General features: G+C 41.8%; 1 protein-coding gene across 1 annotated transcript; it reads left to right on the top strand.

Annotated features, from left to right (window-relative positions):
• The first annotated feature begins 2,695 nt into the window (after positions 1-2,695).
• Positions 2,696-17,969, top strand: METTL3 (methyltransferase 3, N6-adenosine-methyltransferase complex catalytic subunit). The gene is made up of 11 exons (XM_043554300.1): positions 2,696-2,996; positions 12,069-12,286; positions 12,381-12,785; positions 13,917-14,092; positions 15,079-15,295; positions 15,521-15,708; positions 16,082-16,120; positions 16,303-16,411; positions 16,535-16,600; positions 16,740-16,852; positions 17,739-17,969. The coding sequence occupies exons 1-11, from the start codon at positions 2,897-2,899 to the stop codon at positions 17,848-17,850; spliced, it is 1,743 nt and encodes a 580-aa protein (XP_043410235.1). The 5' UTR covers positions 2,696-2,896; the 3' UTR covers positions 17,851-17,969.
• The last annotated feature ends 350 nt before the right edge of the window (positions 17,970-18,319 follow it).

Here is an 18,319-nt window from a genome sequence, read left to right as displayed (position 1 = left end):
CTCACGGACCGCGAGATCATGACCTGAGCCGAAGTCGGCCGCTTAACCGACTGAGCCACCCAGGCGCCCCACATCTTTCTTCTCAATAGCCCCCCTTCATATCCACCCCTTCCTTTCCATTACTATCCATAACCACCTTCTGAGTTAATTAAAGTCCCTACCATCAAACACTAGTTAAAACGGGCTACTAACTGTGGTGCCTGGCTGGCTCCATTGATTGAGCATGTGACTTTTTATCTAGGGTTTGTGAGTTCAAGCCCCATGTTGGGCATAGAGCCTACTTTAAAAAAAAAAAAAAAAAAGACTATTATTTTCCCTGTCTCTAAACTTTTCCTCCTTCCCATCTCAATCCAACTAGAACACTAGATGAATCTTTAAAGAGCTGCCTATTCACAAACCGTAAAATATTCCCTGCTGTATTCTGAATAAATTGCATCTTCTTTACTAAGGTAACATGTACATTTAACCATCTGGCCTCAAATTTGGAAACATAAATATCCTCCCAAGTTCTCTAACGTAATTATGTTCTAACAAATTAATCTGGAATATCAAGACATACATCATGCTTTCCTAACTCTAGACCTTTGCTTTTTATCATGCTCTCAGGCTGGAATTCTCTCCTATAACTTCACCTGTTGAAGCACTAGCTAGCAGTTATTCAAGCCTAAGCCTTTTTTATTTTTAAAATTTTTTTAAATTTTAAGTTGGCTCCACACCCAACATGGGACTTCAACTCATGACTCCAAGATCAAGAGTCACATGCTTTACTGACTGAGCCAGCCAGGTGCCCCTCAAGCCTAAGCCCTGACACCACCTTCTTTCCAATGCCTCTCCCGGGTCTCCTGGGCTTGGTGTCCTCCTCTTCTCTGCAATCACCTTTATTTTTAGAGTTTATGCTCATACTGCCTCATGCTGTAAAGATGGTTCAATATTAATAAGCTGGATATTAGCTCCTTCACCAGACTAGGAACTCTTTGAAAACAGGAGCCATGCCTTTTCAAGCTATTCTTTCTGATGCAGTGTTTGGCATCATGTATAGTTGATCCTTGAACAATGCAGGTATTAGGGGAGACAACCTCTTCCCTGCCCTGTGCAATTGGTTGAAAATTTGTGTATAACTTTTGACTCTTCCAAAACCGAACTACTAATAGAAGCCTTACTGATGACAAATAGTTGGTTAACACGTATTTTGTATGTTACATGTATTATATACCATATTCTTACAATAAAGTAAGCTAGAGAAAAGAAAATGTTATTAAAATCATGAGGAAGAGAAAACCCAATTACAGTACTGTAGTATATTTATATATATATATAAAAATTCCACATATAAGTGGGCCCATGCAGTTCACGGGTCAACTGTAGACACTTGACAAATCAGTGGTTCCCAAATGCTTCCATTCACAAGACCCCCATTAAAAACAAACAAACAACAGGGTGCCTGGGTGGCTCAGTAGGTTAAGGGTCAGACTTAGGCTTAGGTCATGATCTCACTTGCTCCTGAGTTAGATCCCCACTTTGAGCTTTGTACTGACAGTGTGGAGCCTGCTTCGGATCCTCTGTCCCTCTCTCTCTCTGCCCCTCCCCTGCTCCTGCTCTTTCTCTCTCTCAAAAACAAACAAACAAACAAACAACAAGGGCACCGGGATGGGTCAGTAGGTGGAGGGTGAGACTCTTGATCTCGGGGTTGTAAGTTCAAGCTCCATTTTTGGAGTAGAGATTGCTTAAAAGTAAAATCTTAAAAAAAAAAATTGTATTTAAGTTTATTACACTTACAGTAAAGTGCACATACCAAAATGTTTGGCTCATTCAATTTTCATAGACATACTCATGCAACTAGCCCTCAAAAGCCCCTCTAGTGCCCTCTTTTTGAGAACTGTATTTCAACGTATTGCACACAATATTGTAGACTAGGTATAACAATAGTGAGAACATGTATTTGTCGACTCCTTATAATATCTCTGCACCATCAGTCCTCCATTTCTTTCAAAGAAAGACACCTCCAGACACACACTCATGGACTGGAAATCAATGTAATTAATAGCTGTATCTTTGTAAATGAATGCATGAAAACAGAAATCTGCAACACCTCCAGTATGTTAGTATCTAACCATCAAGAGGCTTTAGTTATTTTTCATTAAAAAAATTTTTTTAATGTTTATTTATGGGAGAGAGAGAGAGAGAGGAGAGAGAGAGAGAGAGGGAGGCAGAGAGAGGGAGACACAGAATCCAGAGCAGGCTCCAGGCTCTGGGGTGTCAGTAGAAATTCACTAACTGGGAGATCATGATCTGAGCTTAAGTCTTAGCTTAACCGTCTGAGCCACCCAGGTGCCCCTAATTATTTCTCATTAACCTGGGGGCACCAGGCTGGCACAATCAGTAGAGCATGTGACCCTTGATCTCCAGTCAGGAGTTCAAGCCCCACACTGGGTGCAGAAATTACTTAAAAGTAAAATCTTCAAAAAGATAAAAATAAAAATCTGTACTACGCTTGCTGTTCTATTTGCGCTTTTTTACATTATCGCCGTCTTAACTGGAAGGGTAAACGCACAGGATTCATCCCTTTACATTCAACATGGCCGCATGCGCATCTATAAGCAACATGGCCGTTCTGCCAGACACTAATATGGCAGCCACAGCCTCAAGGCACCCGGAAGAACGAGAGAGCGCCGACAGAAAATATTTCCGCCATCCTGCCAACACCTAAGGTGGCTCTTATTTCAGCTTCAAAACGAGCGGGAAACGGGCAATAACTTCCCGTCCAGCGTATTCCCCAGATCTCTTTCCGGTTAGCCTGGGGGTGTCCGCGTGAGAACAGGAGATTTCCTGCTGCCGGGGCTGGGAGGTGCTAGTCCGCCGCGCCTGATTCGAGACGTGTCTGGGCTGAGAAACTAGAATGTCGGACACGTGGAGCTCTATCCAAGCCCACAAAAAGCAGCTGGACTCCCTGCGAGAGAGGCTGCAGCGGAGGCGGAAGCAGGACTCGGGGCATTTGGGTGAGGCGCGGGGCTCTCCGGGCGGATACTTAGCCGGGGAGGGTGGGAGGGAACCCTGGCGAAAAAGAGCTCCCGAGTCGGTGCCCTTCCCCAGGAGTCCATTTATTTAATGCCTGGTACATCAGTACTCTCCTCGCCCTGAGCAGCACAGACGCTTCGTCCTCCTGGACATGGTCGCGGTTCCGTTCGCGGGCCTTGTTTCTTCCAGTTCACTTTCTTGGGACGGAAGCCTGGTCCCCACCCCCGTCCGCTTGGCCGACTCCTCTGAAGTCTGCGAGAACATTGGCTTTGCTAGGCCTCTCAGCCCCCTATCCCATGAAGCAGTAAGTCCCCCTTTTTTGTTGCTCCTATGGCGCTTTGTTCTTCCCTGCGTTACAGCGACTGCTTTGTCGTGGTCATTTCTTTGCCACGGTGGGCTCCGTGAGAGCAAGGTCCGAACCTTTGTACCCACAGTGCTTACCTCAGTGACCCTCACAGAGTTGCTAAATGAGTAGAGGAACTGGTATGGTCTTAGCCATTTACATCCCAAGCAGATATCTGGAAGCATTTATTTTCGGGTTTTACACTTTTTCTCTCTTCCTGTTGCCCGCTGTGTCACAGTCCTAAAACTTGAAGGAACCTCCGATGATTGTCCGGTTTTATCTACCCCCACCCCAGCACAAGCCCTGGCTTATTTAAGGCAAATCAGTTAACGAGATCTACAAGGATAGTCCATGTCACCCTTGTGGTACTTTGTTCCAGTGTTTATTTGTATACTGGAGTCGATCTCTAAATCTTGTCTTGGTACATATTAGGTCCCTGTACTCATGTTCTGGCCCTTGGAACTAGAAGATGTCCTGTCAGGACACTCACACCATAATAAACAAACATCTGTGGAGTATTTACAGTGTGCATAAGTCTAGTTAGACAAATATAAGTAACACATTGTTCCTGCCCTCAAGGGGTTTAAAATGTAATTGGGGTTAAAGGATCGATTCGTCTAAAAAGTCAGAACTTAAATGTGATATATGTAAAATGCTGAATGAATGAGTCCACAATAAGTACAGGGAAGGGAAGAGTAAGGAGTCGGGTTTAGTCAGTAAAGACATGAAAGGAATTAGCACTTGAGATTTGATTTTGATGGTTATATAAGACTTAGATAATTAAAGAGAAATTAAGAGGACCGGGCAAGTAGAGGAAGAAGTACAAGTCATATGATCAGGGATTAATTAGTAGTCAATTTTATTATTTATTTATTTATAAATGTTTATTTCTTTATTTATGAGAGAGACAGTGGGAATGAGCAGGGGAGGGGCAGAGGCAGAAAGGGAGAGAGAGATTCTGCACTGACATCATGGAGCCCCATGCAAGGCTCAAACTCACTGAGATCATGACCTGAACTGAAACCAAGAGTCAGTAGCTTAACTGACTGAGCCACCCAGGTGCCCCTAATCGTCAATTTTAAATTCAACTTCACTTTTCCATGGTAATAACCATACTTTGGTATTAACCAAACTTTGTGCCATATGCAAACTTAACTACTAGAATGTCGATATTTCATACAGGTTCTTGCTAAACATGTTTAATAATTTTGACAAGAGTGTATTCTCTCTTGAATGTAAGTATTCTTTTTTTGGATGTAAATATCTCATACACCCACTTAATAATATATGATTAAGATTCCTAGTACATCTGCCTGATAATATGGTTAAGATAAAATATTTTAAAGTTTGTGCTTTCACTGTTCCTTCTTTGAATTATTTTGGTTATTCCAAAGAATTGATTTGAGCATTAAGATTCTTAGGAAAACATCATGAGACACACTCTATTTGTTTACTAATCAATTTTTCATGTAAGATATAACCAAAGTCTTGCTAAAAATTCAGATCATTCTGTTCTTTTCTCACAGGAAATAAAAATTTTCATGGGGCGCCTGGGTGGCGCAGTCGGTTAAGCGTCTGACTTCAGCCAGGTCACGATCTCGCGGTCTGTGAGTTCGAGCCCCGCGTCAGGCTCTGGGCTGATGGCTCAGAGCCTGGAGCCTGCTTCCGATTCTGTGTCTCCCTCTCTCTCTGCCCCTCCCCCGTTCATGCTCTGTCTCTCTCTGTCCCAAAAATAAATAAAAGTTGAAAAAAAAAAAATTAAAAAAAAAATTTTCTTAACTACCTCTTGATTTTTATAGCATTACTGAAATCTGGTACCTAATTGTTTACTACTAAGCTCAATGAGAAAGGCAAGGATAACCATGACCTGAAATGTATCCATATCATTAACAAATACAAAATACCATGGACAAAGAATTACTGGGAGACCTTCCTGAGTTTGGCAGTTTTTTATGTTTATTTATTTTTTTGAGAGCGAGCAGGAGATAGAGATGGGCAGAGAAAGAGGGAGAGAGAATCCCCAGCAGACTCTGTGCTGTCCCCACCAAGCCTGATTCTGGGCTCAGTCCCATGACTGAGATCATGACTTGAGCTGAAGTCGAGTCAGATGCTTAACCGACTGAGCTACTCAGGTGTCCTAGTTTGGCATTTTTATTTTTATTTTAAATTTTTTAAAATGCTTATTTATTTTTGAGAGAGAGAGAGAGAGACAGGGTGCAAGTGGGGCGGGGGTGGAATGAAAGGGAGACACAGAATCTGAAGCAGGCTCCAGGCTTTGAGCTGTCAGCACAGAGCCCAATGTGGGGATCCAACTCAGGAACCATGAGATCATGACATCATTGGAAGTCGATGCTTAACTAACTGAGCCACCCAGATGCCTCTAGTTTGGCAATTTTTAAGTACTTTTTTTTTTTTTTTTTCCAATTGTGGGATAAAACTTAAAATTTACCATCTTAACTGTTTTTAAGTGTACAGCTCAGTGGCTTGACATATATTCACATTATGGTGCAACCAATCTCCAGAACTTTTTCATCTTGCAAAACTGAAATTCTGTACCCATTAAACAATAACTTTCTATTTCTCCTTCTGCCCAGTCCCTGGCAACCATTATTCTTTTTGTTTCTGTGAGTTTGACTGCTCTAGACACCTCATGTAAACAGAATCATGAAATATGTGTCTTTCTGTGACTGGCTTATTTCACTTAGCATAATATCCATAAGGTTCATCCTATTGTAGCATGTGTCATAATTTCTTTTTAAAGCCAAAGAAAAGTCCATTGTGTGTCTGTACAGTGTTTATTCATTTATCTGGTGGTGGATACTTGGGTTGCTTCTAACTTTTGGCTATTGTGAATAATGCTGTTGTGAGTATTGGTGTACAAATATCCCTTCAAGATCCAGCTTCAGATTTTTTGGGTATGTATCCAGAAGTGGAGTTGCTGGATCATATGGTAATTCTATTTTCAGTTTTTTGAGGAACCACCACATTGTTTTCCGTAGAAATAATGTACAGCTTTTGGAAATGAAGATTATTACCGTGAATACATTTTTATCATATTTTAATTGAAACAAAATGGACTTGGCCAGGCTTAGAACATGGTAAATATATGAACTGCTCAATATATTTCATCAGTGGGATTGAAGATGTGCATATAGATGTTAACATAGTTTAGCAAATTAGTAGACTGGCTATGTATAATTAATGACAGTATAATTTACATACAATGTTATATTACTAGACTGGCCATATTTTTAGGTCTTTGAGCTAATAGCATTTTGTTTATCGTCAGTGGAGCTTTTAACCCAAGAGTAAGCTCAAGTATTATGTATTACTTTGTTGAACACAGCACGTAGAAATTTTCATTGGATTGGAGGCAGAGTATTAACATACTTGCCAGCATAGTGGAAGCACTCAGTAAATGTACTGAAATAATAACTGAACAAATACTTTCTGAAGGAGTTGTAATCCAGGGGTTCTTAGTCATTTTCTGCCAGTAAACCATTTTAAGAATGACAAAACATTGGAGTCTTTTCCCCAAATAAGTATATACATGCAAGAATTTGCATGTGACTTCAGGAAATTCAATATTAAACATGAGCCTCTCCTCCCAATAACCTTAAAAGGTATTTTCAGCTCTAATGTCTTGAATGCCATGAAAAGAATACTGCCAGAAGGTGTTACTAACACAAGGATTCATAATCAGAATCATGTCACCAGCTTACTTTTTAGAGGAGCAAGTATTAGGGGCGCCTGGGTGGCTCAGTTGGTTAAGGGTCTGACTTCGGCTCAGGTCATGATCTTACAGTTGGTGGGTTTGAGCCCTACTCACATGCTGTGAGTGCGCAGAGCGTGATTCAGGGCTCCATCTCACAAGCTGTGAGATCATCACCTGAGCTGAAATCAAGAGTTGGATGCTTAACCAACTGAGCCACCCAGGCTCCTCTTTAAACATTTTTTTAAAATGTTTATTTATTTTGAGAGAGAGAGAGAGAGAGAGAGACCATGAGCAGGGGAGGGGCAGAGTGATGGAAAGAGAGAATCTCAAGCAGGCTCCACGCCCAGCACAGAGCCTGACTAGGGGCTTGATGTGAGATCAAGACCTGAGTTGAAATCAACAAGAGTTGCGGGGCACCTGGGTGGCTCAGTCGGTTGGGCGTCCGACTTCGGCTTAGGTCACGATCTCACGGTTCGTGGGTTCGAGCCCCGCATCGGGCTCTGTGCTGACAGCTCGGAGCCTGGCGCCTGCTTCGGATTCTGTGTCTCCCTCTCTCTCTGACCCTCCCCCGTTCATGCTCGGTCTCTCTCTGTCTCAAAAATAAGTAAACATTAAAAAAAAAAAAAGAAATCAACAGGAGTTGGACCCTTAACCAACGGAGCCACCCAGGAGCCCCTATTTTTTAATATCTTTCTTTTTTTTTTTTTTTTTTAACGTTTATTTATTTTTGAGACAGAGAGAGACAGAGCATGAACGGGGGAGGGGCAGAGAGAGAGGGAGACACAGAATCGGAAGCAGGCTCCAGGTTCCGAGCTGTCAGCACAGAGCCTGACGCGGGGCTCGAACTCACGGACCGTGAGATCATGACCTGAGCCGAAGTCGGACGCGCAACCGACTGAGCCACCCAGGCGCCCCTTAATATCTTTCTTAAGGTGGTTTAAAAAAAAGGTGTAATAGGGATTATCTATAAGGAGCTTAGGCTTTTTAAATATTTCATTTATTATTTTGTTACATCTTTTTTTTTAATGTTTATTTATTTGTTTTAATATTTATTTTTGAGGGGCACCTGGTGGCTCAGTTGGTTGAGCATCCGACTTTGGCTCAGGTCATGATCTCGCAATCTGTGAGTTCGAGCCCCGCATCTGGCTCTGTGCTGACAGCTCGGAGCCTGGAGCCTGCTTCAGATTCTGTGTCTCTCTCTCTTCCCCTTCCCCCACTCATGCTCTGTCTCTGAATCTGTCTGTCTCTCTCTGTTAAAAATAAATAAACATTAAAAAAAATTTAATATTTATTTTTGAGAGAGAGAGAGACAAAGTGTGAGCAGGGGAGGGGCAGAGAGAGAGGGAGACACAGAATCTGAAGTAGGCTTCAGGCTCTGAGCTGTCAGCACAAAGCCCGATGCAGGGCTTGAACCCATGGACCACGAGATTATGACCTGAGCTGAAGTTGGACACTTAACCAACTGAGCCACCCAGATGCCCTGTTAGGGCTTTTTTTAAAAAACAAATCTCTTACTAATGAAGCAGCATATGTAAGGTACCTGGCACAAAGTTTGAATATGAATTAAGGGGGAGAGGTAAGGGATAATTTATGGCTTACCTAAAATAATCAACATTGCAGAGTTACATAACAAAGGACCTATATACTGAGTATTGTTTGAAAACTTAATTACATCTGGAGACTCACTGTCCTCTCCTTTCCTTTCTGAATCTCCTGGACACTCTATCTGCTCTCTCTCTGTGTCTTCAATAAACTCTGTTCTCACTTTCAGAAAAACCAAAAAAAAAAAAAAAAAAACAGAAAACTTACCTATATCTTCCTTTAGCCCCATGTTCTATAATCAGAGTTTTTGGTTTAGTAACTTATATGATTTGCTCCCTTTGGCATACTCTGTGAGTTAAAAATGTATAATGGGTTATATTTGTATACAGTGTATAAAACAAAAATATGATGAGTTATATCATTATATAATATATAAAACAATTTGTGGATGTAATGCCTGAAATCCTAATTTTAAAATACCTTGTGTGTCCTCTGCCTTAATATTTATCATTGATTGTGCTTAGTTAGGTTGCTTAATGAAAGAAATTTTTGGTTACTTCAAAAACTTTTAAAGCTTAACTGATTTTTTTGAAAAAAGTCTCAGTCTGTTAAGCATCTGACTTCAGTTCAGGCCATGATCTCACAGTTTGGGTCCTGTGTTTTGTTCATGAATTAGAGCCCCATGTCGGGATCTCTGCTGTCCGTTGAGGAGCCTGCTTCAGGTTCTCTGTCCCCCTCTCTTTGCCCCTTCCCTGCTCATGCTCTCTCTTTCTTTGTCAAAAATAAACATTAAAAAGGAAAAAGCTCAGCGTATTATCCTAGTGTAAATTGTAATTGGGGTATTTTATTTCAAATTTACTGGATTCCTTGAATCGCTGAATCCCAAGGACTTCACTAGTTTAATCCTGTTCAGTGCAGAAATTTTGCCCTTAGGCTTCCAAGTAAGCTAATAATAGTCGCTTTTATTTCTTCTTTCTTTCATTTATTTTTTTTGACTGTTTGTTTTTGTTTTTGAGAGAGGGGCTCCAATTCACAAACTATGAGATCATGACCTGAGCTGAAGTCAGACACTCAATTGACAGGCACCAAGGCGCCCCTTTCTTTCTGAAGTATTTTTAGCTTAAGTTCCTTGCTCTTGAATTCTTTCTCATCTAGACCTTCATAGTGCTTCAATGGTCCTTCCATGTATACATATCTCTTTGCCAAACAAAACAAAGGACTTGTATCAGTTTATCTGGCAAAAGTTCTACTCTCCAAGATTCAGCAGAACATAAAGGAATCATAAGCAAAGTAAGGAAAGTTCTGTGAGTTATTTAACATTTCCGGGTAGTATGGAATTGTGAAGTCTGTTTTCTAAATAGATTATAACTTATTTTTACATAAAATGTATCCTAGCAAGATGTTTGGTATAGTTCAGCTCCATTTACCTTGGAATTAAAAAAAAAAAAAAAATGGGTCGCCTGGGTGGCTCAGTCGGTTAAGCATCCGACTTCGGCTCAGGTCACGATCTCACAGTCCATGAGTTCAAGCCCCGCGTCGGGCTCTGGGCTGATGGCTCAGAGCCTGGAGCCTGCTTCCGATTCTGTGTCTCCTTCTCTCTCTGCCCCTCCCCCGTTCATGCTCTGTCTCTCTCTGTCTCAAAAATAAATAAAAACGTTAAAAAAAAAAATTAAAAAAAAAATTTTTTTTTAATGTTTATTTTTGAGAGAGAGACAGAGCACATGTGGGGGAGGGGCAGAGAGAGACAGAAACAAAATCTGAAGCAGGCTCTAGGCTCCGTGCTATCAACACAGAGCCTAAAGTGGGGTTTGAACCCACAAACTGTGAGATCATGGCCTGAGCCAAAGTCGCTTAACCGACTGTGCCACCCAGGCATCCCCCACCCTTGGAATTTCTGAGTCAAATTTTACTAAAAATTCCATTAGAGTAAAAATGTTTATGTAACTTAAATATTTCTAAATGTAAAATAATGACCCACTTATATCTTATATTTAATTTAACAGAGTTCTGATACAGGTCCTGAGTTTGGTATTTCATCTGTATTTTTTTTTTTTCCTAAATATTTTATTTTTAAATAATCTCTTCAGGGCGCCTGGGTGATCCAGTGGGTTGAGGTCCTGACGCTTGATTTCAGCCCAGATCATGATCTCATGGTTCATGGGTTGAAACCCTGCGTTGGGCTTTGTGCTGACAGTGTGGAGCCTGCTTGGGATCCTCCCTTTTCCTCTGGCTGTGCCCCTCTCCCACTTGCATGTGCACGTGCGTGCACTCTCTCTCAAAAATAAATTAATAAGGGGCGCCTGGGTGGCGCAGTCGGTTAAGCGTCCGACTTCAGCCAGGTCACGATCTCGCGGTCCGGGAGTTCGAGCCCCGCGTCGGGCTCTGGGCTGATGGCTCAGAGCCTGGAGCCTGTTTCCGATTCTGTGTCTCCCTCTCTCTCTGCCCCTCCCCCATTCATGCTCTGTCTCTCTCTGTCCCAAAAATAAAAAATAAATGTTGAAAAAAAAAATTAAAAAAATAAATTAATAAACTTAAAAAGAAAGTAATTTCTGCACCCAGCGTGGGGCTTGAACTCACAACTCCCAGATCAAGAATTGCATGCTCTACTGGCTGAGCCAACCAGATGCTCCCATCTGTATTTTAACTAAATAATCATAGATTTTAAGCTTTCCTAAAGGTAATATTTTGTCCTGATTTGAGTTCTTAAGTCCTACTAAGGTTATGATGGCTACCCAGCTTGTGAAGTAGTAAGGTAAGTGATAGAAATACAGTCAGGAAGTATCATTTGGTGACCAGGGTGTCACAAAATTTTATAAGATTTTTGTATTTGAGTGTTATAGGTCTCATTCTAGGGGCGCCCGGCTGTCTTAGTCAGTAGAGCATGCAATTCTTGATCTCAAGGCTGTAGGTTTGAGCCCCATATTGCGTGTAGAAGTTAATTAATAAAATCTTTAAAAAAGTCACTTTCTTATCCTCAACACTGTCATTTTATATACCCTCTGATGTCCAGTGGCCTTGATTCATTAAAATTCAAACTCCATTCCTCAAAAGATTGGATCACAGTTTTTAGGTTGTTGAAAATATTCCTGGCTTTTAAATTTGGGTTGATTATATCAGTTGTCATTTAGAGTGACTAAAGGGAGGTGGTATGGACATAGAAATCTACCATGCTGCTAATTTTTTTTGAAACACAGCAGGGACAGGAATTAGGAAAACACCTCTCACTCAGTAGAGGAAAGGTAAGAGGTTCCCAGAAAATTCAGGATTATCTTGACAAAGCAGTGAACACTTGAGTATGATTGAGGAAAGGTTATCTAGTGCTAAATTTGGAGGATTTTCTACATGAAATGAAAGAACTGTGTGCTGTGACTATTGGAGCATTGGACTCCTGAGGAATGTATAGGCCTACCGTGGTTGCCCTTTTTCATGTTCTTCACTTTTCTTCATTCCCAGATCTACGAAATCCAGAGGCAGCACTGTCTCCCACCTTCCGCAGTGACAGTCCAGTGCCTGCTGCACCCACTTCTGGTGGCCCTAAGCCCAGCACAGCTTCAGCAGTTCCTGAACTAGCTACAGACCCTGAATTAGAGAAGAAATTGCTGCACCACCTCTCTGATCTGGCCTTAACATTACCCACTGATGCTGTGTCCATCCGTCTTGCCATCTCCACGGTAATGACCTGATAAGACAGGGTTGGGATGTACCACTTCTTTTCTTCAGTTCATGGTCAGCGTTTTATTGCCTTCCTTTCCTCTCCTTCCCTAGCCAGATGCCCCTGCCACTCAAGATGGGGTGGAAAGCCTGCTACAGAAGTTTGCAGCTCAGGAGTTGATTGAGGTAAAACGAGGTCTCTTACAAGATGATGCACATCCCACTCTTGTGACCTATGCTGATCATTCCAAGCTCTCTGCCATGATGGGCGCTGTGGCAGAAAAGAAGGGCCCTGGGGAAATAGCAGGAACTATCACAGGGCAGAAGCGGCGTGCAGAGCAGGACTCAACCACGGTAGCTGCTTTTGCCAGCTCTTTGGCCTCTGGTCTGGCCTCTTCAGCATCAGAAGCAACCAAGGAGCCAGCCAAGAAATCAAGGAAACATGCTGCCTCAGATGTTGATCTGGAGATAGAGAGCCTTCTGAACCAACAGTCTACTAAGGAACAGCAGAGCAAGAAGGTAGGGGTAGATGGAAATGCTTTCACACATACATGTTTTTGTTTTTTAAGATTTTATTTTTAAGTAATCTTTACACCCATTATGGGGCTTGAACTTAAAACTGCAAGATCAAGAGTTGTATGCTCTACCGACTGAGCCAGCGAGACACCCCTCACACATACACTTTGAATTATAGTTTTCATTGGGAGGGTTTTACCCCTAGGGCAAGCAAGGTGCAGTTCTTAGAGTTGAGGGTTTAGAATAGTGGTTCTCAACTGGGGATAATTTTGCCCCCCACCTTGCTCCCCCCAGAGAACATTTGACAATGTCTGGAGACATTTTGGTTGTCACAACACAGAGGAGTGCTACAGGCATTCTAGTGGGTAGAGAAAAACAATGTTGCTAAGCATCCTACAATCATAGTAGGATAATCCCCACACAACAAAGAATTACTTAGCCCCAAATGTCAGTAATGCCAGTGTTGAGAAACTGATTTAGAGGATGTTTGTCATTGGATCTGTTTGGAAGAATCATCAGATCAAGAGAAGAGGAATCCAAATTTAGAAATAGAGGGAGATGAATGGAGATGAATACTGGAAGGTAGTTACATGGACTATTAATAAATATGGAAACAGATGATTAAAGAGTGTGACCACAGTTACTGTGGTTCTGATATAAATATCAGACCCAAATGAGTTATTATCCATTTACTACTTCTAGCTGTGTGAATCTGAACAAGTTAACTTCTCTTGAGCCTTAGTCTTCATCTATAACGTAAGGATAACCAGAGTACCTCCCTTCTAGAATTGTTGCAAAGAGTGAGCTAAACAGTAAAGTGCTTAGCACTGTGTGTTGATTATATAAATATAAGTGGTTTTGGTGGGAAGGATTGCTTTCCTGGAAAAGGGAAGTTAGCTTAATGCTTAGCAGTAGGAACCAGGCTTCTTATATTTTAATTTCATCCCAAATGTGGATTTGTGAGAAAGAACTGAACCCATGACAAATCTCTTCTCCTAGGATTCTAGTTTTCCCATTTTAGGTTAGCTCATTCACCCCTTACAACAGGACATTTGTCAGGTAGAATTTGGAAAGGTGGTTTAGGGATCATTTTATCTGCAAACCCTTTTAAGTCCAAGGCTTCTTCTGTCACAGGTCAGTCAGGAGATCCTTGAGTTATTAAATACAACAACAGCGAAGGAACAATCCATTGTTGAAAAGTTTCGCTCACGAGGTCGGGCCCAAGTACAAGAGTTTTGTGACTATGGAACAAAGGAGGAGTGCATGAAAGCCAGTGATGCTGATCGGCCCTGTCGCAAGCTGCACTTCAGGTCTCTTGGGAGGGGGAGAGGTGGGGTGGGTCTCCTGGAAGCAGTCATCCATTTTCAGGATGTTCCTTCCTGTTACTGGGATTCTGTCTTTAATCCTATTATTCAGTGTTTTTTTTTTTTAATGTTTGTTTATATTAAGAGACAGTGGGGGAGGGGGACAGAGAGAGAGGGGGGCTGGGGAGAGAATCCCAAGCAGGCTCCACACTGTCAGCACAGAGCCGCAATATCACCACCTGAGCTGAAATCAAGAGTCTGACACTTCACCAACTGAGCCATCCAGGTGCTCCTGTTATTAAATGGTTTTAATGATTTGTCTTAGACCCCCCAGATTCTGAAGGTATGCTTTCAGAAGCAGTGTTCTGTGGGAGGGAGCACAGACTGCACTCCCAAATAGATGTGAGATTTTTTAAAAATGCCCCTTTCTTGCAATAGGAAGGCAACTCTTGAGCCCCATTGAAAGTTCTCTGGGAGGAGGATGATCTTAGGAGAAATAGGAACCTGGGCTCTTAGGTCAGCATTTTATGCAGCTCTAATCAGCAAGCTCTTCCTTCCTATTGTAAAATAAGAAAGTTGTCTTTGCCCAGAGAGGAATTAAAACACTTTAGTGTGAATTATGGATTTCCATATCACCTGCCTTTTTTCTCTGAAAACTTAGAGGAAGCTCTAAAAATAAAATTAGGAGAGGGTAATAAAAGACAAGAGTTTGAAACAATTTGGAACTTGACCTATGGGATCTAATTCTGGAACACCATCTTTTTTTTAATGTTTATTTTTGAGGGAGAGAGTATGAGCAGGAGAGGGGCAGAGAGAGGGAGACAGAGGATCTGAAGCGGGCTCTACGCTGACAGCACAGAGCGTGATGCGGGGGCTTGAGCTCATGAACTATGACATCGTGACCTGAGCTGAAGTCAGACATTTAATCAACAACCGTCCAAGTGCCCCTGGAACACGGTCTTGATTCTCATTCTCCCTTTCTGTTTTCCCAGACGAATCATCAATAAACACACTGATGAATCATTAGGTGACTGCTCTTTCCTTAACACGTGTTTCCACATGGATACCTGCAAATACGTTCACTATGAAATTGATGCTTGCATGGATTCTGAGGCTCCTGGGAGCAAAGACCATACACCTAGCCAGGAGCTTGCTCTTACACAGAGTGTCGGAGGGGACTCGAATGCAGATCGACTCTTCCCTCCTCAGGTACCTGTCTGCTCAGAAAACTATTTTCAACTTAGGAACTTGTATGAGTAGGGCAGCCATCCATGTAGGAAAAGCAGGTATAATCAGCAGTCTATCTTGCTGATTGGGAATGGTGTGGGATATACATATTTATAAGGGAATAGGAAAATCAAATGGAAAAGAGGGACTGGGGCCATGAATCTCAGAGTGAAGGAAGGAAAGATGACCAAATACCACCTCATGCAGTGGATCTGTTGTGATATCCGCTACCTGGACGTCAGTATCTTGGGCAAGTTTGCAGTTGTGATGGCTGACCCACCCTGGGATATTCACATGGAGCTGCCCTATGGGACCCTGACAGATGATGAGATGCGCAGGCTCAACATACCAGTACTTCAGGATGATGGCTTTCTCTTCCTCTGGGTCACAGGCAGGTAATGCAGTTCAAAGATATGTAGGTATGGGCAGATGTAGTACAGAGTGAGTTCTGGGTGGGGATAAAATCCTGGGTTTTCCTAGTCTGGCTATTAAATGTATGACTAAGTTGGCCTTTTTTTCCTGAGACCCTAATTCCTGTTTAACACAAATGATACCTCGAATTCTGTTTAATTTTACATTTGTTCCTTGTGAAAGGTAAGGCCTTTGAGAGTAGATACTATTTCATCTTTTCACTCTTCGATCCATCCTGTTGCCCTAATGGTGTCTTGCATGTAAATGTTTACTGAATATCTACTGAAAACACTTAAGATACCTTGAAGGGATAAATATATATGGGCATGGAAGTAGCTGTTTAACCTTTCTTTTTAGGGCCATGGAGTTGGGCAGAGAATGTCTGAACCTCTGGGGGTAAGTAGTGATCATTGTTGTGTTGCTTTCTTTTGAAGGAAATAAAAATGTAATTGCTGTAGTTGAGATGTGTTCCCTTCTCCAAGTATTCCCTGTGAGTCTTTGCCTTTGTAGAGTAGATGGTACTACCCCTAAACTGTGAAAGCCTGATTAAAGCCCTGGTTCTCTTTCGTATATTCCAGTTATGAACGGGTAGATGAAATTATCTGGGTGAAGACAAATCAACTGCAACGCATCATCCGGACAGGCCGTACGGGTCACTGGTTGAACCATGGGAAAGAACACTGCTTGGTGAGCGACAAGGGGGCCCAAGTACAAGAGGTGGAACAAAAAGGGAAATTGGTTGGACTTCTTATTGAAGAAAAGTTCAAATGCTGTGGTATCATAAGGTAATATGTTTTTTGTGGTGAGCAGGTTGGTGTCAAAGGAAATCCCCAAGGCTTCAACCAGGGTCTGGATTGTGATGTGATCGTAGCTGAGGTATGTGCTTCTCCAGGCATCCATACCTTCCATGTTGTTCAAGTCAGGGGTGTTCCAGGTTTTCTCATTTGATCATAAACGAAAAGGGCTAGAATTGGAATCTCTGGTAACCTAAAAGTAACTTGGACCTTGTTCCTAGGTTCGTTCTACCAGTCATAAACCAGATGAAATCTATGGCATGATTGAGAGACTATCCCCTGGCACTCGCAAGATTGAGTTGTTTGGACGACCACACAATGTGCAGCCCAATTGGTAAGGCGACCAGAGACCTGCTAGCCCTCAAGGGCCAAAGTGTTTATGGTCAAGGACACATATTAGAACTTCACCTCATATGCCACTTGTCTAAATATAGACTTCAGAGGATTCATAAGCCACCTGAGCTTGTATTTAAACTGTTTGGTTTTTTTATTAAAAAAAAATTTTTTTAATGTTTATTTTTGAGAGAGAGAGAGAGAGAGAGAGACAGAGCATGAGTGGGTGAGGGGCAGAGAAAGAGATACAGAATCTGAATTGGGCTCCAGGTTCTGAGCTGTCAGCACAGAACCCAGCGTGGGGCTCAAACTCATGAAACAGGAGATCATGACCTGAGTGCAGTTGGGCGCTTAACTAAGCGAGCCACCCAGGTGTTCCTGTATTTAAACTGTTTTATGGGGCTTCTGCAACGTTCACTGGAAACCCATCAGGTTTTAGGACTCAAACCACTGCTCTCCAGGGTGCCCACTAAAGATCTTCCTCAATTATTCTACGAGATATATTGAACCTGCCCCCTGGTGGTTAAGAATCCATTTAATCTGTCAACAGTTTTAATATCTTTCATCTTGTTAGTAGAGCCTTGAAAGATATGCTGCTAGTGTTTTACTTATCCGAAGAATACTCACTGGCAGCAACTCTGTGAATTAGCTGTTCTTACTATTAACTCTTAAGTAATACAGATCCAGCCTGTTTTGACACCAGAATCTGTGCCCAATTCCTAACCAGTCATACTACCATATACTATTCTAGTATTAAAGTCTTAAAAGAATTGGCATGAATATTTGATGAAATTATAGGCAGCCTTAATAAAAGGTATGCATCTTTTAACAATATTAAGCCTTTTAATTCCAGGATGTTTTGGTTTGCCCCTTTATCCTTGCTTCAGGATCACCCTTGGAAACCAACTGGATGGGATCCACCTACTAGATCCAGATGTGGTTGCCAGGTTCAAGCAAAGGTATCCAGATGGTATCATCTCTAAACCTAAAAATCTATAGACGCACTTCTTACAGAGCTGAGCATCTACAGCCATGGCTCTGCAGGCTGTACCTGAAGAGTAATATTTGTACAATAGCTTTTTTCCTTATTTAAATAAAAGTTTGTATTGTAGTTGGGATTTCAAGGTCAAAATCTGGCTCTTCAACTTAACAGTGTGTGATCTTGTGTAACTTACCTCAGTATTATAAGTAAGCTGGGAATACTACCTACCTCACTGGGTTGTTGTAAGGGTTCAAACTAAATCAATGTATGGATAGAAAGCATTAAAATGTTGATTATACTGCATAGGATCAAAGTGATTAGCAGTTAGTACTACGTGAACATCGTAATCAAGAAGGGGGTTCTCTGGGACAGCATTTCTCAAGGTAAGATTTGATTTTACTTAAGGTTATCATTACCAGGGCCTTCATGCTCTAAACATTTGTTTATTCTGTTATGACTATGGCTTTGCTCGTCCTTTTTTTTTTT

Source organism: Prionailurus bengalensis, chromosome B3, assembly GCF_016509475.1.
Source record: "Prionailurus bengalensis isolate Pbe53 chromosome B3, Fcat_Pben_1.1_paternal_pri, whole genome shotgun sequence".
In the NCBI taxonomy this organism is placed as follows: domain Eukaryota; kingdom Metazoa; phylum Chordata; class Mammalia; order Carnivora; family Felidae; genus Prionailurus; species Prionailurus bengalensis.
This window is presented reverse-complemented; position numbering and strand designations above follow the sequence as displayed.

Coding starts and splice junctions, on each gene's coding strand:
- METTL3 (XM_043554300.1), top strand. CDS start 2,897: ATGTCGGACACGTGGAGCTCTATCCAAGCCCACAAAAAGCAGCTGGAC. Junction 15,296..15,520: donor ATCGACTCTTCCCTCCTCAG/GTACCTGTCTGC, acceptor CACCTCATGCAG/TGGATCTGTTGTGATATCCG. Junction 16,601..16,739: donor GTGATGTGATCGTAGCTGAG/GTATGTGCTTCT, acceptor CCTTGTTCCTAG/GTTCGTTCTACCAGTCATAA.